The following is a 24,863-nucleotide window of genomic DNA, read 5'->3' as shown; positions in this document are numbered from 1 at the left end:
CAGACCGCATATTGTGAAAATGATTAATCAATAAGTTGATCAATTTTCTTGCATATATGCATGTAATTTGTTCTTTGTGTATGGATATTTCTCATGTCAAGTTTTTTATTTTACGTTAGGGCCATTGTCATGTACCGTACTGATGTTGATCAATAATTTCAACAACTAGTAAAGGGCAGTGGTTGGTTTGATATAACAGCATCATGGACAGTTGTCAAGATATATATATATATATATATATATATATATATATATATATATTTCTCATTAATTATGTTAGCAATGTCACTGTATAGGTCATGTCATATTATTAATTAACTATTCAGTTTTTTAATCCATTATATGATTGTAGTGCCTAGAGCAAGTAGACAAAGTTAGGGATTGTGCGTACGCTGTCATGAAATTTATGAAGAACATAATCCAACATGCTTTAACTGGAATTCTTCCGAATGATGTAATATATATGGTCTTCCTATTCATTAATATTATATTAGTTTTTATCAATAAACATGATTTTAATTTGTTATTGTTATTGCATATAGTACTATAAGGACGCATACTATAACACGTGTACTCATGCTCAAATAGAAGAAGTCTTTGAATAGTTGGCACACGGTATTTTTGAAGCATAGTTTAGGTTTAACAGTAAGCAACAGTGATAGTTAGGAAACTTAGACAAATTTTGGGGTTTAAAGCTTTATGTTTTAGCCACTAATTAGTTTAATTTAAGTACTTCAAGTTGTATATAATTTTTTTATAGGAATTCATTGTACATTTATATGTATATACATGATTATTATTGGTTGGAATTTGTGTTTAAGTGTTGGAACATCTTTTTGTAATTTATAATGCAAGGGGTTGCTAGAAATGCAATTTGTCCTATGCAAAAAGTTAGGTCATAATATTCAACAATTATAAGAAAAAACCATTGAATATTATGACTAATAATACAATAAAAACTATTCAGCGGTTGTGTCACAGAACCACTGAATAAGTATATATATTCAACGGTTATAAGTGAATAACTATTGAATAATAACAAAATATTCAGCGAATTTTAGTCGAGAATCATTTAATATTATCTCTCATAATGTCTCATTTTTAAATTGAAAAAATTTATTCAACAGTTTTTGACTAAAAACTGTTGAATAAATTTATAATATTCAATGATTAAAAACCGTTGAATAAAGAGTTTTAGAATATTCGGTGCTAGATTATTCAATAGTTCATAACTATTAAATAGTAAAAAAATAACCATTTCGTATTTTCTTTTTTTATAGTAGTGATACTTTGTTTCAGCGAAAGGCAAAAAATACTTAACTAACAATAACTAATTTTTCTATATTTATTTTATCAGTATAAAAGTTTATTAATAATTCACTGGTATCAAATGGCTATAATGTATAAATGATAGTGGCTTGAGTCCTTTAAGTATCATGAAAGAGTTTCATTTTTAAAGATAAGTATGACGAACATTGTTTGAAAGAAGATAACCCTTCAAATTTCTCAAAGGAATAGTGTCATAGCTATTGGCTGCACGGATATACCTTCAAAAATCTAAAAAAAGAAATTACGGGTCAGAATTGCCACAGCTCCAGCGGTGAGGTCACCAGTCTCTCCTGGTGATGATATTTGTTTTTTTTTTTATTTTCAAAAGGGAAATATAGTTATTTCTGAAAAAAAATGTAAATAAGATTCCTTTTTTTTGGGCCTGGATATGGATTTAGGAACTTAAATTAACTAATGTCAATTTTTTTTTTTTTACATGAGTACTTACATGTCACTCTCCCTAAAGAATGGACTCAAGTAACAATAAAGAGACGAAGCATGCACACATACAGTCGCCATTCTCGCTTGCTAGCTCATTACTGCTTCTCACCATTCAGCCATGCTTCGCCTTCTTCTTCTTCTTTCAGCATCCCTGCTCTGCAGCTTTTCACTGTTGCAGCAACCTGCCTTTGCCATTAAAAAGGTAAGCAAACCATAACTTGGTTCGTGACTAATATTCTCGTCTTCATCGTCGTCGTCAACGTTAATTCATTAATTTCACGTGACAGTCGTACGTTGTATACTTGGGATCACATTCTCATGGTCCAAAACCTTCTTCTACTGATATGGAACTTGCGACAAATTCCCATCATCGTTTGCTTGCCTCTGTATTAGGAAGGTACGTACGTACTTGCACTAATTCCCATTAATTAGTTAGTTAATTTCTGGTAAATAATCGTAAATTTCAATCCTTGTAATTGTCTTTTGGTAGTCATGAGAAGGCCAAAGAAGCTATCTTTTGCTCTTATAACCGGCACATCAATGGCTTTGCTGCATTACTCGAAGACAAAGAAGCGGCTGAGATCGAAAGTGAGATTATCATAAGTTCCGTCAACCGGTATTTTAATAATGGAGTGAAGTGTAAAATTACCCATAAATTTTTCTCCATCCTTAAATCAAGTAAATGTGTACCTATTAATTTTATAAAAGAAGCCAACATTTCTTAATCCATGAAAATAGCCTTATGTTGACGGTTAAGTTTTAAGAATAGAATTTAATATATTGAAGAAATGTTGGCTTCTTTTATAAAGTTAATAGGTATCATGCACCAGTACTATTGTTGATTTAAGGATACAAAAAATTTCTGAAAACATGTTTCTAGGTATTTTTACATCTTAACTCTTCTTGATGTCCCTTGAAATGATGATCTACCTTTCCAATTGTTTACTTTTTTTTAATCATTGTTATCCTTAGCTTGTAAATAAACTGAGAGACACATTTAACATCGTATAAGCGTAAAATAAAAAATTCGTATTTCTTACAATTTTTCAAAGGGAAAAAATCAAAATTATTACAAAATTACATAGTATTTTTCTTTAAAAAAAAATATAAAACTGCAATGTTTCATAACTGCAAGATACCAGAATATCTCTTACTTTACTTAAAAGCTAATCATCAAAAGAAAAATGAAAAAAAATTGAGAAGACAAGGTATTACTATAAATATCAGCGAGCTAGGGCACACAAGTTGAGTCTAGAAAATAAGCTAGTTTCTCATAAAATGTTGACCAATGTTCAAATTTTTGCCAACAGAAAAGTATTCATATTCAGTATCTAATTATATTTTGAACATAATTATCTATAATATAAGATTTAAAAAAAACAGAGGATTGGGGCGTCCGAGAGACCCCATATAAGTTCATTAATTAGCATGAATTCTCGTCGTCATATTGCACAATGTATTTCAGATATTTTTTTCATTAATTAGGCTGCACTATATATATAAATATATATGTATGTATATATTGATGGGAAATTGATCTGATGGATGAAGAAAATGCAAAGGTGGTGTCAGTGTTCTTGAGCGAGTCGCATAAGCTGCACACAACGAGGTCATGGGATTTTCTTGGACAAGAAACCGATGAACGAGTCAGATCTGACTCAGCCTGGTTCGAAGGAAGATTTGGAGAAAACGTCATCATGGGCAGCATTGATACTGGTATGATTTTTAGTTCTTCTATGTACCCAGAATCAATTAATTTTCACCAACCATTATTATGAAACCACCATTGTTCCCCAGAATCAATTAGTTTTAAGTCTGTTTTTTTCACCAACCGCCATTATGAAACCACCATTATTCATAAGTTTTCACCTAAAAGTCAATACTATTCTGAAAAATATATACTCATTTCGTTTAAAAATGTAAAATATTTTTAATCAAATCTCACTCTTAATAAAGTAATTATTTATTTTTAAACTCACTTTATCTTTTCATATGTATTCCTATTAAACACCCTATAATAAATATAAAATCATTTATCAATAGAGGCACTTTAAAAAAAGACAATGATTACATCTCGAAATATTACAAATACATTACATTTTTTAATGGAGAGAATAGTAATTATCCAAATCAATACTTACAACTCATTATTCAAAACATTTTGTTAAAAACTCAATGTTAAGAAAATCAAATTGGTCAATGAATCAGCTAAGGTTCTTTCATAGTTCAATAGTTGAACTATACTAGTTTGAACCATGATTCAATCAGTCATAAATAAATTAATATATTTTATATGCTTAAAATAAAAAGAAATAACAATTATATATAACAAAAATAAAAATGAATTTCTAAAGTTCAATCAAAATAATATAAATTAAAAAGGGTACTATCTATCAATGTTCCATCATTTTAATCCAATATCAATGCTTTTAGAATTGGATTGAATATTAAATCGAAAAGGTTAGCAGTTCATGATTTGCATGGTCCAACTGGATTGAACAATGGTTAAATTGGTGACATAATAATTAAATTAAAAAATTATATATGTATATAATAATTTAAATATAAGAAATAAATATGAAATTAATATTTAACTTAAAAATAAAACTAAATATTTTAAGTTTATCATGACTTAATAAGCCATGTGATGTAATATAACATCAAATAATTAAAAAAATTGATCATTTTCTAAAAAAATTTGACAAAAAAAATAAAGGGGCATTTTTTAAATAGTACAATTTTTGAAAATCGGACCCGATTCCCGGTCCGATCACTGGTTTAAAATAGCCCAATCCGGCCCAACTCTCCAAATAATTTTTTCAGCTTGATTGAATCCTTTGCCGGACCAGTTGACCGTCTGACCGTTTGGTTTGATTCGACTTTTTAATCACTATCCAACATATATACTTATTTCATAATTTATAATTATAACTTTAAAAAATGTACATATATACATGTTCTATACTTATTATTTTTATTATTTTTGTATATTTGTTCATTCTTTTTATTTATCAATGCTTATTAGGCATAAATATATATACGTTGTAGCTCATAAATATGAATTAAATCTTTGAAAAGCAAAGAATTTAAAAATTTAAAAAATAACCAGACTAGATCAACCAATTTGCCCACTAATTTTGCCAATTTTGATAGGTTCAATAGATTCTTTATTGGTTCTTATGGGATAATAGATTAGTTTGAGTTAGGTTTTGACCAAATAGGTCTAAGCTTATATGGTAGGTCAAAAGCCTGAGCTTTTGAAGCTTGTACAAAGTTCTCTAACTTGAACCTATCTAAAGCTTGGCATGACCTGAAGGTTTGTTTAAAAGTTTATTTAAAATTAACAAGCCTTTTAAATAAGATTACATATTAAGCATATTTGAGACATTTAAAACTAATATGTAATCCTATAAAGTGTATATTTATATAACATGATTGATTGATTCCAATAGATAATGATTAAGATGACCTACCAATTGCAATTCAACAATAAAGCAACAACATTAACTCAATATATAAGTCTAATTTGATTAAAAATAAAAAAAGAATAGATTGATTAAAAATTGATGCGTATATAATATTTTACATAATAATATATATGTAAATAGATCGGCCTGACTCATATGTTAAGCTTGAATTATTTAAATATGTTTAATCAAAAGCCTGAACTTAACCTAAATTTATTTAATAAATAGGTTATGTTTGATCTAAAGTAAGCTAGACCATTGACCTTTGACAGGGTCTGGCTTGCTTCTACCCTTACAAGTGGCTTTCTAAATGGATGATTTTTAATCATAAGTAGATCAGACTTGGGACTAGTTCCTAATTTAATTAGTTAAACTAGCCGTTCCAATCTAGCGCTTATAATACTGTGAATGCTTAACTATTATTAATTCTTTGAAACAGGAGTTTGGCCAGAATCGAGAAGTTTTCAAGACGATGGATACAGCCCTGTTCCATGGAAGTGGCGTGGGGGATCAAAATGTGAACTCTACAGTTTATCTGGCTCCTCTCATGTAACTCTCTGCAACAGGTTTGGTCCCAATAATTATTTCATGCTTGCTTTTCTCACCAAAAAAAAAAAAAAGTACATGAATGTTCTTCAGTAATCTTTTCAAACGGAACTGGATTCATTCATTTTACTAGCAAAAACTGTACGCACGTACAAATGCTAGAACAAAAACGAAAAAATAAATTCAATCATCAACCTCCATCTGCCGGAAATTAAAGAACAACAATAATTTCAAAAAGAGGAAATTTATGTTAACGATAATTTTTTTAAAAAATAAGCAGCAAATATTGATTCCAATAGTTGTAAATATAAATTTACATTGTACATTGAGAGTTATATTCAATTTAAAATTTAAATATTTTATTTGCAATTGAAACTTATGAATTTATAATTATTAAAATATATTAGTAATTTTTTTAATTTTTTTGTTGAAAATTCAACTATAATTCTTCCTCTTAAATATTATAGATGTTGCATATTTTATTCTCAAGGGATGGCAAAACGATCTGATAATAATTTTATATTTTATATTTTTAGGGCTAACCGCATTTAAGTGTCATACAAGAACATCAGTTACAGCTAAAGACTAAATTTTGGCATTCTAAAAAAGGTCGTTAATCGAAATTGAGGTTTTTTTTTGTTAAATATTTTAGTGCTCTTATTATACATAACATATTTAATATTTTAATACTTAAGTTTATTCTTTTAGTGCTTATGCTTAACAATTGCAGTTCTCATTTTCCTTTCAATTGCCAATATTCTTATTTAATACTTATCTTTTACTTTTTTTTTAATATTGAAGATATAAAAAATGAGCATTGAAAAAATCAACTCAGAAAAAAAATTAATTCCAACTAAAAAGTTTGGTCTTTTTTCTTAATTTTCAAAACTTAAGATTCTTAATTATAATTAATATAATGCATTTTTTTTTAACATGCTCCGTCGTTGAAATAGGAAGCTAATCGGAGCAAAAAGTTTTTACAAAGGCTACGAGACGAAGCACGGAAACCTAAGTAGTTCGTCAACTCAAATCAGTGCACGCGACTTCGACGGACACGGAACACACATCATCTCGACGGCCGGCGGCAACATGGTACAGGACGTAGGTATTCTGAACAACGGCAACGGCACGGCCAAGGGCGGATCTCCGAGAGCTCGTCTCGCAGTTTACAAAGCTTGCTGGCCTCTGGATAATTCTGCAGAATGCACTGACGTCGACTTGCTTTCTGCTTTTGATCAAGCCATTGATGACGGCGTCGACTTGCTCTCTGTTTCCGTCGGCCGGATCGCCGGCCGGAACGATACGCACATGTTGACCAATGGGATCTCCATTGGGTCCTTCCATGCAGTCTCAAGAGGCATACTTGTTGTTGCCTCTGCTGGTAACGACGGACCTGAACTTGAGACCGTGACGAATGTGGCGCCTTGGATCTTCACTGTTGCTTCTGGCTCCATTGATAGGGACTTCACGAATAATGTTACGCTGGGTAACGGCCAACACATACAAGTATGAATATGTAACTCTTTAACTTTTTACACCCTGTCAGTTTGTTTAAAATTTAAAAATAAATAATTTTAAATAGTTTAGAGATTTTACAAAAATAGATATATTTTGTAGAGATTTTATAAAAGTAACTTTTTTAATGTTTGGTTATAATAATACACAAAGTTATTATTAATTAGTTATTTTTAAATTTTATAATTTTTTATAATTTTTTATAAAAAGTAATTCATTTTTTAATTATTTTAAAATTTTATTATAGATTTATATATCTTGTCTATTTAAAATATTCTCTCTCATTTATTGCATGTGATTATTTTTAAAAGCTACTTAAAGTAGTTTCTTAAAATAATCGAAAATATAATTTTTTTTAAAATTTTGGTTATTTTTAAAAGTATAAACAAACATCATAAAAAAGTTATAAAATATATTCTTTTAAAATAATTTTTTTATAAAATAAGCCAAAACAAACAAGCCCAAAGACATACTTTTTGCATATACAAATCTTTTGATTTTTGTAAAAAGAAAAATTAAACATTTCATCTATATATTTTTGATTTGTTTGTAACTTAACCCTGAACTTTAACTTGATGCATTAGTTTAAATCAGTTATAATTTAATATCTAAACTTTGACTCAGAACAACCTGGTACTTATAGTTTTAGCTAATTAAAATATTAGTTCCTAAACAATAAGAACTAAATTTTAGTATTTATAATTTTATTTTCTAATATAATAAAAATTATTTTAAATAATTGAAATTATAGCTAGGGGCTGAGTTAATTGAGTTAAAATTTAAGAACTGGATTATAATTTTTTTTTCAAATTTTAAGGACTTAGTTGCATTGAGTTAAAATTTAGAGACTGAATTATAATTATATCAAAATTATAGAGACCAGGTGGTTAATTTTCTCTAATGACACATACGTCTCAAAGTAGTTAAGTGTCAAAAGTTTGATGGATTATTGTAATTCAATTTGAGGGACTCGCATGTCATTATATAATTTCTTAAAGATCTAGTTGTTCCTAACAAATATTCTTCTTAATCCTATTTATAAATTACTTTAAACATGTTCTATCATAATTAAATAAAACCTTAAAATTCATCAACCTTTTTGAGGATTATAATAAAATTCCAATTTAATTTTTCCCTATTAAATATAGGTACTCTAATAACAAATTTTGTTCCAACAACATTTAACGAGGAAAAATTTGTGATAAAAAATCTACGACATACTGTACAGGACAAAAAAAATATTTTTCCCTCCATCTTATAAACAGGACCGAAATCATATTGTAAGTTATGTAACATGTTTGAACAATATCTAGTAACTTTTGAGATGATGATCTTCAGGGGACCAGTCTTGCCACAAACTCAACATCTCAAGAGTTAATTCCTGTGGTCATTGCTGGAAATGCCAAGCTTCCATTTGCGACATTTGAAGATGCGTAAGAAATCTTGCCACATATTATTCTCTCGCTTAATATTCCATTTCTCTGTATATATATCAGCTATTGTTTATATACTTAATCCTTAGAATTGATGCCATTACATAACATACGACTCTGGTTGTTCTTGTTGCAGTCAACTGTGTAAAAGTGGAACACTTGATCCTAACAAAGTAAAGGGTCGCATATTGGTGTGCCAAAGAGGAAGGAGCCTGAGGCCTGTGGACAAAGGCCAAGAAGCAAAACGTGTAGGAGCATCGAAAATGATTCTGCAGAATGATAAAAAGTTTAACACAGCTACAGCCGATGCTCAAGTTTTAGATACTTCCATTGTTCCTAGTAGTGACCCTGAGGATGAGAATGAAAATAGCTCCGATGAGTATATCTACAAAAACAAGTAATTATTAATTACAAATACATGCCAGGCCTTTTAAGTTTTAAATTTATATGTTTACAAGGACAGGCGCTCCATTTTTACATATATTGCATGCAGGAACCCACTTGCATTCTTGGATAATGCAAAAACTATTATCCCAGTAAAGCCAGCTCCAAAAGTTTCTTTATTCTCATCCAGGGGACCCAACTTGATTCTGCCCTCAATTCTCAAGGTTAAATATATTTATTTTCGCATCTATCATCACTTGCTTTTTTATTGCTTGTGCCATACCTATCACTTGGTTCTGCCATAGGTTTTTTTTTTTAATATAACCAAACTAGTATACGTACAACTGATTAGTCTCCTAGGTTTTTCTTGTATGGAAATAAGTAAAGTCTTGTAATGTACTGTCATGTGCCAAGTAGAACTAGCGCCTTGATATCACTTGTGTCAACAACAACATTTTGAAAGAGCTTAAGCTTTCTCTACTACAAATATTATCAAGAGCCAGAGGTAAAATCGTTTGGGAGATGATGACTGGTTGAATAATTCTTTGGTTATTACTTATATATAAAAGGATTTGGATTTTGTGATTGTTGGTATTGAATGCCTGTATCAGCTGAGTAGTTGAAATTCATATCAACGATTCAGATGAATTTACTGATTCATTAATTTCAAATGGAATATAAATTTAGAATGATTAATTCGAATTTTAATAATTTAGATGATATATACACTTAGTGCTTGTATTAAGTACAGTTACTAAATTCAAATCCATATTTAAAGAAGTAATAAAAAAGAAATCGTTTGATGTTCTTAATGTTTGAAATTTATGTGTGGGTTGATATTAATTATTTCATTTATTTGCTAAAATAGGTTAGCTAGTGGTCGTTGAAATATTACCCAACTACATTATATGTTCGTATAGTTGATGAGCCAGACATATAATCTGTTTAGTCTAGCTAGTAGCTAAAGTGTGTGACATTAATCTTTACTAAAACTTGGTAGAGGATGGCCCTTGTAATAAATTAAACATTAAATAAGTAGGCCCCCTCTTTAAACCCTACACACTGTATGTCTTCCATATCAATAAGTCACATAACCCTAGAAGGGTACAGAGAAAAAGACTTAGTTTGACTAGTTTAGTATAGCATAGCAACCATGATGTGCAAACTTAATTAGTATTTTAATTACCACGTGTTTTATCTCATATATACTAGATCCTCTCCTCATAGAATCTAATTTTGATTAGATCTTTCAATTAGTTTCAGAGTCTGTTCCATATGAGTTTAGAAAATGTGGTGAGATCTGTTTTTTTTAATACCCTGTTGTTATACACACACGTAATTACACTAGTCAGTACATGCTTATGATAACTAAAAGATTGTTTGAAATTGTTCATAATTGCAGCCTGACGTGGCAGCTCCTGGTCAAAATATAATTGCGGCTTATTCATCAGAACGTGGATTTGACTATAATATTCTGTCAGGAACTTCAATGGCATGCCCACATGTTGCTGGCATTGCTGGTCTCCTCAAAAATCGCCATCCTAATTGGACTCCTGCTGCTATCAAATCAGCAATCATGACCACTGGTATAATTATATATAATATACCTCAAATTATTGTCATGTTCATAGTTTGCTTCCCTTATTAATTAGGGAAATTACACATAAGTTCAAGGGATTTATTTATAATTCAATCTTACGAGCATGTGAAAATCCTCACAAGTTTCTTGACATTTTGTTGTAATTAATTTTTCTAGTAATATGACTCAAATAACTTTCGATTATTCCCCTTTGATCGAAGTTGACTAGCATTGACCAATCTTGTCAGTTGTTGACCGATTACAGGTTGACATTAAATGGTGCCTAGCAACTGTTGATTGATCAATTTTTTTAAATTTTTTATATTAAAATATCAGTATCTTAATATTTACAAGTAATCAATCTCTTACAATTAATATTTACTTATAATTAATATTACTTGTAAATTTGCTATGTTTGATTATTAAATATTAAAGCATTAATATTTTAACAAACTATATTCTTATGAAAAAAATTGACTGATCTGATCGATGCTAGTCAAATCAAATGCAAGGGTATATGTGATATTTTACAAACAAAATTAATTATAACTAAGTCTCAAGGAACTTGAAAGTATGTTAACAAATTTACAGGATTCACTTGTAAGTAAATCCCTTATTAGGGAGTAATATATAATTTTCCCTATATATATATAACTACTAAGAGCTATTATAGACATTGAACTCTATGGTTATATAATCCAGCAACCACTTGGGATAACACCAACGGACCAATTCTGGACGAAAGCGATAATCAAGTAGCTACTCCATTACATTATGGTTCAGGATATGTTAAGCCTAATCTTGCAATATACCCTGGACTTGTTTATGATCTGGAGGCTGCTGATTACCTGAACCTGTTATGTGCTTCTGATTTCGAGGAAAGAATAGTTGTGTCACTCAATTATAACAGGCCATACAAGTGTCCAAAGTTTTACAGGCTGCAAGATTTCAACTACCCTTCCATCACTTTGCCTCTTCTGGGGGTGGAACCTGTGAGTGTTTCTCGCACAGTCACAAACGTTGGAGCTCCAAGCACGTATTTTGTAAATGTCAAAGAACCAAGAGGAGTTAGGGTTATTGTTCAGCCTAATACTTTGAGTTTTCAGAGGACGAATGAGAAGAAGAGCTATGAGATAATCTTGCAGGCAGAGGAATATTCAGCTCACAAGTTAGAAGCTGATTATTCATTTGGAGAGTTGACGTGGACAGATGGCATGCACGAGGTCAGGAGTCCTATTGTGATTTTGAAATTTATGAGAAATTAATGATTACTATGCAGATTTCTATATGTATGTTACCAAAGTACACTGTGTGTTGTTGTGATATTGTGTGAGGCAGTGTTAGTGTTTGTGTTTGAACATGTGAACGGACTGATCTACTTTCTGGTCTTATCAGTTTGTCTATGATAAGAAATTTTAGGGCCTATTTAATTATAAGGAAAAAAGAGAGATGTTTTGGAATGAAATGAAAAGATTGGAAAGGAATGGAAATAAATATAATGGAATGACTGCTAGTTATATTTTGTATGATACGGAAAGGAAGAAAATTACTTTTATTTGTATATATTTAATTAGATAAAAATAAAGTAAATAACCAGATTGACCCTCACTACTATAAAAATGAGATTTGGTAGTATACATTTTATAGTAATTAAAAATGAAATACCACTAAAATGACAGTTAAATTATATTAGGTGGCTTTTCTTTAATGAAATATCGCCGCTTATCAATTATTTTTTATTTGCAATTTTATTAAAATAACAAGAGGTGGCGTTTTTTTATGAAATATCACAAGTTTTTGTCACTAAACAATTTCATGCTTTGTAAAAAGAAATGCCACCTAATACATATGATAATATTACAAAAAATAATTTTATTTGTTATGATTGTTATTATTATTATATACTTTTTTTAATACAATTATTATAATTTGATTTTTTATTGTACTTATTTTTGTTATTAATATAACCATTTTTATTGATTAATAATCCAAAATTTTACTTATATTTAATTAAGAATTATTTCTATTATAACTATAGTAATTATTAAAATATTATTATTAATTTTAGAATCAATTATAATATAAATTAATTGGTTAATTAATAATTATTATTAATATATCACAGTAATTTAAGACTAAAAATATAAAATTACAGATATATTTTTTCAAAGTTTATTTCATAATAAATATAACATTTAGTGCATGATTTATTTAATTAACCCTAGGTGGCGTTTTCTGCTCGAGGAAACTCCACCTAATAATTTTCATATATTTTATAAATATATGTTATCTTTAATAATTACTTTACAATAAATATAATACTTAACTAACATTTTATTTAATTCATCTTAGGTGGAAAACACCACCTAATAGTTTTCATTTAATTTATATAGAAATATAATTTTAAAATAATTATTTTATGATAAATATAATGTTTAATAAATATTTTATTTAATTAATTTTTGGTGGCGTATCCTGCATGAGGAAACGCCACTTAAGATTTTTAATTTATTTTTATTCAGTAGTCAATTATTTTTTAAAGATATATTTTTTCAATAATTATTTTATAATAAGTATAATATTTAATAAATATTTTATTTAATTAATCTTAGGTGGTGTTTGCTCTGTGTTTTTTTATTAATTTTGATTTGATAGTTAGTTATTTTATTTTAGAATTTATTTTTTATTAAATATTTATAATAAATATAATATCTAATAAATATTCAATAAATTTTAGGTGGCATTTCCTACTTGATGCTACCTAATAATTTTTATTTATTATATATAAATGTAAATTCATTTAAATAATTATGTTATCATAAATATAATGTTTAGTAAATATTATTAGATTATTATTATTATTTGTTAGAATTTGCAGGTTATGAAAGTATCACCTCTTTAAAGTGTGTGTGTGTATATATATATTAAATAATATTTTTTAAATATTAAATATTAAAAAAATTATCTAATGAGAGAGGTGACATTTTCAAATAATAGAAATGCCACCTCTCTCGTATAAATTAATCTTTTATTATTAATATTTTTTTGAAATATATAGATATTACTATTTATTATTAAATATTAAATATTAAATAAAATATTTAAATGAAAAAGGTGGATGGAAACGCCACTTCTCTCTCGTGTAGGCTGTGACCTGTATGTCTTGCTTATTTTTAAAAAAAATTTTCATCATTTAAGTTCTAGACTGTAAACTACACCCCCGAATTTCAGATTTGTTGCTAATTCGAACCCTACCCCCAAGCTTCTCTCCCTCGCCTCCACCAGCTCTCCAGAAGCCTTTGCGCTGGTGATCATCAATCTAGCCCTTGTCGCCGCTATTGACCGCCTGCTTCAATCTCCTTCTTGAATCGCATCGTGCGTCTTGTCCTCGTCCGTGTCCCTTTGCTATAGAAGTCTACGTGTCCATCTCTGTCGACCGCCGGCATTTGTTCAGCCATCGTCCACAGTCTCACCACTTCAGCCTTCATTGATTCCACAGCGTCACCACCTATCGTCATCAACCCCGTCTTGCTTCATTGTCACTCGGCTTCCGCTTCAGCTTGCTGCTTGGGTTGTCAAGTTCGAACCCCAGATCTAGCATAGTTATACAAACACAAATCATTGTTATATATTTTTACATTAATTTATTGTCAGAATGATATTCTGATAGTATTTTATCGATTGAGTAAGATATTGAATTTTTAGTCTAACATTTTCTAGCTTTTAATAGTTTATATACTGTGAACAAAGCAAAACATTGGAAGAATTCTCTGTAGCGTATGCATTGAGAACCTATTCATCACGTCCAACAGCTGGCAAATCTTCTTCCTTGTTGGATTTGGACGATCCCAACTACACTATAACATGACTATCAAGCATTATTCCTGATTTTCCAGTATGTTTCAATGCTTTATATCTAGTATACTAGATTCTTTACTGTGTATGTAGCCATATACGAATCGTTTATTTGTACATTTTGATGTACAATTCATTTATTTCTAACGTGCTTCTAGCTGAGCACTAGAGAAAATCACCTTGGTATCGTTTGTGATCTTTCATTGGTGGCTGGTAATTATGTAACTTTTGCCAACATCCAATTAGTATTCATTCTCATCAAGAGGTTGTCTTGCACTCCGTATGTCAATCTTTGTTGACAAAAGGATATTTGTTTTGTATCTAATGACTCATAATTCTCATTATGAGACTTGTTAACAACTTTAGTAACTCCAACAAATGCTTAAATTATGAAAATATAAATTGTGGTGAAAGTGTTGACCTAGACTCATGCTGTTGTAGCCCATCTTGCTTTGTCTTTGAGATCCTCATATTTCGCCAATTCTTCAGTTCATCTGCAATAGGATTTCACTTTCAGGGAGCCGGTAGAGTCTAACTTGCAAAAACTCTAGGAGTTTAGTTCATTTATATGCTTCACTGCTAATGCCTTAATGTTAGTTAGTGTCTTCTTTTTTGGATATTTGATGTCTATTATCTTGCACGAGGTTAGTCCATGAAAAATTGTCATGTTCATGTTTATGAAAAAGCTCATGTCTGGGCATATCTTTATTTTAATATTGAAGTGATTCATTTTTTTGAATCTATTCATTATTATGATATTTTATGGTTTAATTAAATTATTTTTCTTTTTTTTTGCAGGCATGAAAGTTCTAACTTTTTAGTCTTAATGTTGCCTCACTCAAATTTATCTATCCAATAATATTCTTATACTCACAAATAGTTAATACAAATAGCTTGTATGTTCAAAGACTAATTGTGTATTCTTGATAATCATAATTATGATCATAATTTATTTGACAAGTTATTTTAATTATAAAATGTATTTGATAGCGATGATACTATCAAAATTTCTGAGTTTGGCAAATTATTTCTTGATTTATTAGAGAATATGTAGTGTTAAAAAGAAATTTTTTTTTTTAAAAAAAATTATGCATATAGGAGCCCTTCTCAACAGAAGTGCTCCCATAGACTCTCTCATCAGAGTGCTTTTAATGAAAGCACTGCTGAATGGTAGCTTATAAGAACATTTATGATGAGAAGCACTTTGGTCGAGGGACTCTATGAGAGCACTCATCAATACTAGTGCTCCTACAGATTTCTCTAATGGGAGCGCTCCTATAAGCTCTCCTTACAGAAGTGCTTAAAAAGTGTTTTCATATATATGAGTGCTAAATATGGAAGCATTTTTTTGATTTTTTTTCGTAGTAATGTAACTTTTTTCTTAATAATTAGATTAAAGAATTTGTAATTCATCACTTTATTTAAATAGAAAAAGTTACTCAATCAATTGATCTTATCCGTTGACTATGTAGAGTTAAAATGTAGAATTGTAAGAGCACATGGTATAATTAAAGGTGACAAAAAAAAAAAAATAACATAAGCGACAGAGTTCATGCATTGATCATCTATAAATTAAGATGGTAGTGCATTCACTTGTGGAAAGTTTCCCTTTGATCTTATCACTATGTATACCAACCAAATGGAGGACAGAAATGCTGGTTTATAGTTGCTCTGGGTAAATAATGCTCATAACAATCTCATTTTGGCCAATCCGAATTTTTTTTTCCTTGCGTTATCGCAAAGTAAATATATGCAAAACCTATAGCTAATAGCTAAGACTCGTAGTGTTCGTGTATAAATATATTTATAAATAGTAGGGCTTTTTTTTTTTAATTTTAGATTTTATATTGACTTCATTGTTTTTCTCTTTATTTTCTATTTAACTTTCTCAGAGTGTTGTTTATTTTTCTGAAGTTTTCTTTTCAAAAAATATGTTCAGCTTTAATTTGAAAATTCCAATCTTTTGGAAAAACAATATATCTATTGGGCTATCCACCCTTGGTGGATCAAGCCCAAATATAAAGCCCAATTAAGAAATAAGGCTTTATCACAAGTATGAGAAATGCTGGATCTTAATGTGCAATTCTCTCAAGTTTTCAAATGTAATTTCCTTCCTTTTAATTTTTGAATTAGGGAGGGAATGGTTAGATAACCGTATCCTACACATTCCCCATTATGTGCATTGTGGATATTACTTATTAGTGAGCCAGCCTCTTATTTTGGAACTGAACGTAACCTTTGGGATTACTCTCTGCTTTCCCCATTCTTTTATCTCTGTGTGTGATATTTGCTGTAAAAAACAAAAATCAAGTTCCGTCACATAACTTTGTTCCCACATACAACATTCATCCGGTACATCATCTAAGGTATGCTGTCCTTCTCCAAATCCTTATAATATCTCTCCTTATGAAAGCAAGCAAGGGATTTTGAGTCCCTGAATCATGGGTATCACAACACTCCAATAATGGTTTTATTATTATATTTTGAAAAAGAAAATAATCTTGCAATTGCAAAGATCTTCTAATTATAAGACTATTACCAAGTTAATTTGGCATCTCGCTAGAAAAATGAATCCATCTTCAAAAGAAGATTTTTTATCACCGTGTTAATAGTTGAAGTAGAAACAATACAGAGAAGATTAGCATGGTCACCATATAAGGTTGACACACATAAATCAAGAAACAAGAATATTTGGTGCTTTATTTTTTTTTCATTACTCTTTTTTATATCTCTTCATTCTTTCATTACTTTTGTTCGTTGATGGAATCTGTTGTGGCCATGTCATCTCCAATGTTGGTGCACCCTCCATTCACGCCATGCAAGGACGTATGTAGGGAGGGGAGAGGGGGGTGCTTCCCCCCAATTTCATCGGTCACTTCTAATTTTTTTCAGAAATTTTTTTTATTTTACTTATAAAAAATGTAAAAATTAGTGTTGGCCCTCCATATTTTAAGTAGTTTTCAATTTTTATCCCCTCATGTATTGGTTTCTGGATTCTTCCCTAACGCCATGTATGAGCTTCACTTCGTAAATTCATTTGTGTCCTCAGCAACAACATCAACACCTATATACCTTCATGCACTAGCAGTGCAGAATAATATTTTTATGGAATCTTTTTACACCAGTTGCAAAGAAAATGATGTTGAAACTATTATTGGTGACATTTTGTAATCATATAACATGTGTAAAGAACTTACTATACTAGTTAGAGAATAAAATGTTGTAAAAAATAACTCTCTATACACTGATTATAAGTACAATCGGTGCAACGCTTTAGCACAAAACAATATAAAAAGGTTATTTGAATTTCTTTTGTTCAGAAAATTCAATTAGTTTTAATATGATCACACTTGTAGATTTGCATCATTTCCTTTTTCGGAGGTCCTTCTTGTTTCATTCGTTTACTTGTTCCTCTTCAATCTACATAGTCTCCTATTCGTTATTTTGATTTCAATTTTTATTTTAGGGTTGGAATGTTGATTTACAGTGTTTGATTGTGATTTATTTTTTCTGGTTTGAAATGTTGATCATCTACAATGTTTGTTGATCTATATTTTTTAAAAAAAAATATTCATTGCTACCATGTGTTGTGACTTACTCATGGTCACTAAAGAGATAGGGGGAAGTGTGGAGCGTTTTTACAAGCATATTTCTGTTATAAATTTCTTTATTTTTAAAATGTAAAAATCATAATTTGATTGTAATAGTGTATATTTTCTTATAATATTCTTCTTTAGAATATAATTTTGATTTTGATTCAGATTTTACTTATTTTTTTTCATTTTAAATTCATTCGATTTAAATAAATAATATATGAGGGGGTTTTTGTGAAAGAAATGTTCTCGTAAGTATGTCACGGGGAGCATTGTGGCACTTATGAGAGATTTTCAGAAGACTCTGCAATTATGAAAATGTCTAAATAAAGTGCATTCCGAAATTGCTTTTATAATGCCTAATTTGACAGTACAGAGGAAGTGAGAACGAAACTTTAAAATTGGACTGTTTGGCATGTTGGAATAGACTTCTCTGTGAAAGTCTTCCACCAAAACGCCTGGAATTGGATGGTGGGTTCCACGGAAGTGACTTTTTTCAGACCATTATGCCCTCAATTTTATAATTTATTGACATGTTTGCCCATCACATTATCATAACCCTATCTTTCTAAACAGTCCAATGGCCGCCCTCTCTCAGAAACCTCCAGTGACGAGAAACTGCCATCCACCTCCACCTGTCATGATGACGGCGACGATATAGTGGCAACAAAGAAATCTCGGTAAGGTAAAGATCAGGCTTCCATGACAAGGATTGTTAAGAATAGTGAGGCGACAATGGAGACGTCTCACTCCATTTCAATCAATCTTGTGACGAAGCTATCCGCAAAGATATGTCGTGATAAGATGGATTTTTTATGGGTATTTTGATCTTTCAAAAAATATGAATATATTTGTTAAATAAATTTATGATCCCACCATTATATGCATACCTAACATACTTTTAAAATTCACTTTCACTTTTATTTTCACTTTTACTTTCACTTCTATTTTCAATTTTCATAAAAACTCTTCCCTTTTACCAAAGAGGTCATCAGCTTTTTATATAGTAGTGTAAGAAAATAAAAAAAAAATTTTGTATTTGTAAGTGTTGTGAATCCCGACAAGAAGAATAACTATAGCTATCTATTACGTTACAAGAGTGGAAAGAAAACTTTGAAACCAAACATTCACTTCAAATTATTCAAGCCCGGAACTGTCATACATATGATACAAAAACCACAAATTTACAATACATGTACGTTAAAATGTCAAGTCAACCATTTAAACAAAGTAGAACTATACAAACGAAGTTCAATCCCTCATGAGTTGTCCAATTGTGATGGTGTGAAATTGATCCTCTAAATAAAATCTTGGAGTTCTTGCAAGCTCCGTAGATACTTGTTCCATGGTTGGACGAGACTGAGGATTCTCATTCAAACAGGACCATGCTATTTTTGCAACTAGGATCACCTCATCTAGGATTGGTTTTGTGAGGGGAGAAAGTCGTGGGTCTAACACATCCTTCAACAACAAATCATCACCAGTTGATCCCTCCATCAAAGATGAAATAAGTTCTCCTGGATGTATTCCCATGATGATTTCTAAAGTCAACACTCCAAAACTATAAACATCACATTTCTCATTGGCTTCCATGATGAAAGCTATCTCTGCAACAGATTTAATGTTACATGTATATATATCCATAATATAGCGAAGAGTAGTACTTTGTTAAAAGAAAAAAAAAAAAAAAACCGAAGAGGTTACCTGGTGCAGCGTACCCAAATGTGCCGACAAATGTGGTCATATTTTTTGAGTCAGGATTCAAAAGCTTTGCAGTTCCAAAGTCAATGATGTGAGCTTCTTCATATTCAGAACCTAGAAGAATATTCTTGCTTGATATGTCACGATGAACAATAGGAATTGAACAGCCATGATGCATATAGAATAATGCATTAGCCACACCTTTAACAGCATTCACCCTCTTCTTCCAATCAAATTCAGTGGCTTGTTTCTCATTCTTTAGTATGTTATCCAAGCTGCCACCTTCCAAGAACTCATAAACCAAGATGGAGAATTGAGCATTGGAATAAAACCCATATAGCTTCACAATGTTACGATGCTTGAGTTCTGTCAAAGCCTGAAGCTCACTTGTAAAAGCTTTCTGGTTGGAGATTTCTCCACCAAAAGAGTGAAGCTTCTTTACAGCAACAACATCACCAGTAGGCAACTCAGCCCTGTAAACATTTCCTTGGCTGCCTTTCCCAATAAGATATTTGTCATCAAATTCCTTTGTGGCTTCGATGATATCTTCATACAATATTTCTCTTTCAAGATTCCATATAGAATAAACCTCGTCTGGTGGTGCTTGTCCATCTTTGCTTTTTGCTATTCGGTAAAAAATGTAAGATGCTCCAACAAGTACTAATAGCAGTATGGCCAATGGGAGGAATATTATCACGAACTTTTTACTCCCATGGCTATGTCCATTTAGTTTGGAATCACCACACCGACTTAAACCAGTGACATTACCACACAAACCTTTATTATTCCTCAATGCATCAAACTTGTAAAAGGCTGAGTTTTTAGGAAGGCGGCCTTCTAATTGATTGTTTGATATGTCAACAGTAGACAAAGCTGACATTGGACCGAAAATGGAAGAAATGGTGCCAGAGAGATGATTATGTGAGAGGTTCAATACTCGCAACTTGGGTAACATTCCAAGTGTAGCTGGTATTGTTCCAATCAGCAAATTGTCACTAAGATCAAGTTGCTCAAGATCTTTGAGTTCACGAAACTCAAGGGGAATGCTTTCATCAAATCTGTTTTTGCTCAAATTCAAGAAAATTAAGCTTTTTAATTCTCCAATCTCTCTTATGATTGAGCCACTGAAATTATTTGCTTCCAACTCCAAAATTGTAAGTTGACTAAGTGATCTTATATCTGAGGGGACATTACCTGAAAAGTTATTGTGGCTCAGAGAGAGAATTTTCAACGAGACCAACTTCCCTAATTCTTTTGGAATTTTTCCAGATAAATGATTTGAAGCCAAGCCAACTTCACCAAGCTTACTTGCCTCTCCCAATTCTTGTGGTATGCCACCAGAAAGCTCGTTATTGTGAATAATCAATTGTGTGAGGTTTTGACACTTCCCCCACGTGGATGAAAGGCAGCCATACAATTTATTGCCACTCAGGTTGATGTAGTTCAAACTAGGATATGCTCCAAAAGCATTTGTTATGTTATCAACTAACTGGTTATTATCAAGCTTGAGTCTTTCTAGACTAGTACAATTCTTCAAACTTGTTGGAATAGGACCAATGAAATGGTTAGCATCAGCAGCAAACCGGTATAAAGTCCCACTTTGACAAATTTGTTGTGGCAAAGGGCCAGTGAAGTGATTATCACTCAGTTGTATGTTATACAAAGCTGTCAAATTATTCATTTCTTGCGGAAGTTGACCAGTGAGATTGTTGATGTCCAAGGCTAGGATGGTGAGCATGGTCAAATTTCCTATGGTGGAAGGAATGGATCCAGAAAGACTGTTGTTGTAAAGATAGACCTGATCTAAATTGACCAAGTTACCAATGGATGAAGGAATTGGACCGAAAAATCTGTTCTCATACATGAGCAATAATGCGAGATTTGTTAGGTTTCCTATACAGGGAGAGAGTGGCCCGGAAAGTCTATTAGAATACAAATAAACGATACTGAGAGAATAGAGTTTCCAGAATCCATTAGGAATAGGACCTGAGATATTGTTCTCATAAAGATAAATTTCTTGTAACTTGGTCAAGTTTCCAATTGATGATGGGATTCTACCTGACAGAGGGTTGTGTCCCAAATGAAGCATCAAAAGATTATTCAGCATTCCAATCTCTTCTGGAATGGGACCAGAAAGGAAATTTTCTCCAAGTGATAGGGACGTCAAATTCCTCAAATTGCCAATTTCATGGGGAATTTGCCCTCTAAAACGACATGTACTATGATCAAGACTATTTAGAGTGGTCAGTTTCCATATTTCAGGAGGGATGGGACCACCAAGTAAATTATCCGACAAACTCAAATTCAAAATACTGGACAAGTTACCAATTTTGCGGGGAATGCTTCCATAAATTATGTTGTTACTTACATCAAAATATTTCACATTAGGAAAGGAAGCGAAGTTGAGACGGTCAAGTGTGCCTTGGAGGCTGAGATATGACAGATTTACACTGATCACAGACAAAGATACATCACATGAAATCCCCTTCCAGTGTCCACAAGGATCAGTGTCATTGTTCCACGTAGACAAGGTTGCTTGGCTATGGTCGTTCAGGCTGGCTTTCCAGTTCAACAGAGCTTTTGCTTCGCTATCTTCAGTAGCAACAGATGCAAAGGAAGCAACAAAGAAGAATATGCAGAGAATAATACACCGTACTTCTAACATGGTTCTCAGTAAAGTTTTCGAATCAGGAATATATTCAAAGACTGAATATTAGTTCAATCGACAGGTGATGAGTTGGTGGCTGTAAATGGTGGGTTTGTGAAGCTTGCTGGGGTAAAGCTCATGTTGATGATACAGACCTTATACTATGGACTGGCCCTGCAGGTTCAACGGAGCTTTTTTTTTCCCCCCCCTTATCGTAATATCCAAGTGTGGAGGGACATAAAGTAGATAATGATCTGATCTGTTAAAGTTTTCCTTTTTGAAGTTGAGGAAGTCTCGCTTTGTTCTTTATCGCTTTCTCATAATAAGCAAGAGGAAAACATTATTGTTTCCCCAACGCGTTTTGAACTTCAGAAACGGCTTGATTAAAAGGATCTGTTTGGCTTTGTCTCCACGCTTATATCCATCAACTTTACAATATATTTTTGGAGGAAATTCATTGTCCCAAAATATAGTATACTTTTAAAAAAATAAGATTTCATTAATAGTATTTTTTTAATATTATCATTCCCATTACATTTTCTCTTTTTAATATTATTTTACAAATGAAATATTAAATGAAGGACATTTTTAAAAGTTTATATTTTTATTTTTTAAAAAATAAAGTTATAAAATGTATTTAATGAGATTTATTAGTACGCATAATTTTGTTTAAAAATATTTTATAAATTGAGATGGAATGAGTACTAAATAATTGCGTTGGAGAAGGACCTGAATTAGGAGATACAAGGCAACTTAATTTAAAATAAATAATTCAAAAACAAAACATTAATAATTTAACAATTAAAAAATGATTGCATCCAACCCAAAAAGGTAAACATATAAGTGTAAGTGATGCTCTTTTTTTTTTCTTTTGGGAAAATTGTGTTGAATAGGTTAATATAGTCTTTTATGTAAATATGGTATTTGCATATATCTCATCTCAATCATTAGGATGATGATGAATTTTTAATCTTTTTCCCCGGATCTAATGGTATATTTTCTAGATTGATTCCAGTTTATTGTTATTTATAAAGTGATGACTAACAAGATTTTAATGAAAGATTGTTACTCATCTCTTGAAAATTTCCTTTTCAAACGTCTTTCCATTTTCTATTTAAGAATACTGCTCAAAAATATGTATAATCACTTATTTATAAGTGAAAAATGTCAAAACTATATAAATAAAATATATATCTCATCACACCAAAAAAAGTATATATCTCAAAATTTTCAAGAATATCAGAAAAAACTATTTATTTGTTTAAGAGAAATTATCAACAATAGATTTTTCCTTTTTTCTTAACTTAACGATTTGGATTTCCAAATCTTTTGATCCTTATTAAAGTTTAATGTAATATTTCAATCCTTTAATGTTATTCTCTAAACTTATATAATAAACAATTAATATTAACAAAAAAAATTAAAAACTTAAAATCTTATATGTGGCCAAGTCAAGTTAAGATGGCTAGACTCCAATCTAGTGCCACACCTAAACCTGACTCGAGCCAGATTGCACACAAGCACAAGATGAAGCAAATAAGGCTTATTAATAAAGGTTAGTCTAATTGATAGGAATTTGACTTTACTACTACAAAATAAGTTTACAGGAGTGCTTTTTTTTTTTACCTTAAGGAGCGCTTCAAAAGCACTTTCATATCGAGCGCTTCGAAATGTACAGGAGCACTTAAAAAAAGTGCTCCTATATGTACGCTATACAGGAGCGCTTTTCGAAAAGCGCTCCCGTAAGGGAGCTCCGATATATAAGGGCACACATCATACATGGAAGCTCTCTCTACAAGAGCGCTCCTGTACGCTGCCATACCGGAGCGCTCCCGTAAAAGAGGGCTTCGGTATGTGCCGTATAGGAGCGCTCTAGAAGATCTGATCTTCCGGAGCGCTCCTTCATGAGCGCTCTAGAAGAGCGCTCCTAAATAGTATCTTCCGGAGCGCTGAAGTACGAGCGCTCCCGAAGGTCTTTTTAAATTTTTTATAATATTTTATTTATATTAATTAGGAGCGTTATTTTATTGAAAAGCCTGACATACAGGAGTGCTTATTTAGAAAAGTGTTCCGGTAAATTCAGCATTCACATTTTAGAGCGCTTATTTAAAAAGCGCTCCTAAATACCCGCTCCTAAAAATATATTATGTAGTAGTGCTTATAACCTACAATGTTATGGGATCAAATCCTTATACTAATATGAAAGATCTTACTATGGATGATATATAAGTATCTTTGTAAATGTTTTTTTGTACTTGGAGACATGCACCACCTAAACTTTCATTTATCAAATTAAAAAAAAATCACGTCATCATAGTTTTTTAAGGAAAAATTAATCTTTTAGTCTTTCAACTTTTAACTCACTTGTAACTC

At 31.0% G+C, this 24,863-nt stretch overlaps 3 protein-coding genes and 1 non-coding gene across 4 annotated transcripts in view; 2 read left to right on the top strand and 2 right to left on the bottom strand.

Moving 5' to 3' along the window:
* LOC129317280 (MDIS1-interacting receptor like kinase 2-like) overlaps positions 1-20,866 on the bottom strand; it is a 35,880-nt gene extending 15,014 nt beyond the window's left edge. The window contains exons 1-2 of the mRNA XM_054961639.1: positions 19,847-20,866; positions 19,470-19,749 (exon numbers count right to left, since the gene is read on the bottom strand). Of these exons, the coding sequence (XP_054817614.1) occupies positions 19,470-19,749; positions 19,847-20,798 (1,232 nt within the window). The 5' untranslated portion in view covers positions 20,799-20,866. The remainder of the gene's footprint in view (positions 1-19,469; positions 19,750-19,846) is intronic.
* Positions 1,831-12,105, top strand: LOC129318913 (subtilisin-like protease Glyma18g48580). The gene is made up of 11 exons (XM_054963917.1): positions 1,831-1,972; positions 2,058-2,167; positions 2,261-2,358; positions 3,322-3,486; positions 5,677-5,803; positions 6,737-7,289; positions 8,637-8,731; positions 8,868-9,128; positions 9,225-9,339; positions 10,518-10,701; positions 11,397-12,105. Exons 1-11 carry the CDS (start codon positions 1,889-1,891, stop codon positions 11,957-11,959), a joined length of 2,355 nt encoding a protein of 784 aa, XP_054819892.1. The 5' UTR covers positions 1,831-1,888; the 3' UTR covers positions 11,960-12,105.
* On the top strand, positions 17,146-17,245 carry LOC129319099 (U6 spliceosomal RNA). Its single transcript, XR_008595411.1, has one exon. It is a non-coding gene; the product is annotated as a U6 spliceosomal RNA (small nuclear RNA).
* An 87-nt stretch (positions 20,867-20,953) lies between the features above and the next one.
* LOC129317279 (MDIS1-interacting receptor like kinase 2-like) lies at positions 20,954-22,508 on the bottom strand. Its single transcript, XM_054961638.1, has 2 exons — positions 21,038-22,508; positions 20,954-20,967 (listed from the first exon to the last, which is right to left on the bottom strand). Exons 1-2 carry the CDS (start codon positions 22,506-22,508, stop codon positions 20,954-20,956), a joined length of 1,485 nt encoding a protein of 494 aa, XP_054817613.1.
* Positions 22,509-24,863: the final 2,355 nt, after the last annotated feature.

This window comes from Prosopis cineraria, unplaced genomic scaffold (genome assembly GCF_029017545.1).
Source record: "Prosopis cineraria cultivar Desert tree isolate PC_DT_omini unplaced genomic scaffold, ASM2901754v1 PC8, whole genome shotgun sequence".
Taxonomy (NCBI): Eukaryota; Viridiplantae; Streptophyta; class Magnoliopsida; order Fabales; family Fabaceae; genus Prosopis; species Prosopis cineraria.
Note: the sequence above shows the minus strand (reverse complement) of the source record. Positions and strands in the feature narration are given on the sequence as shown.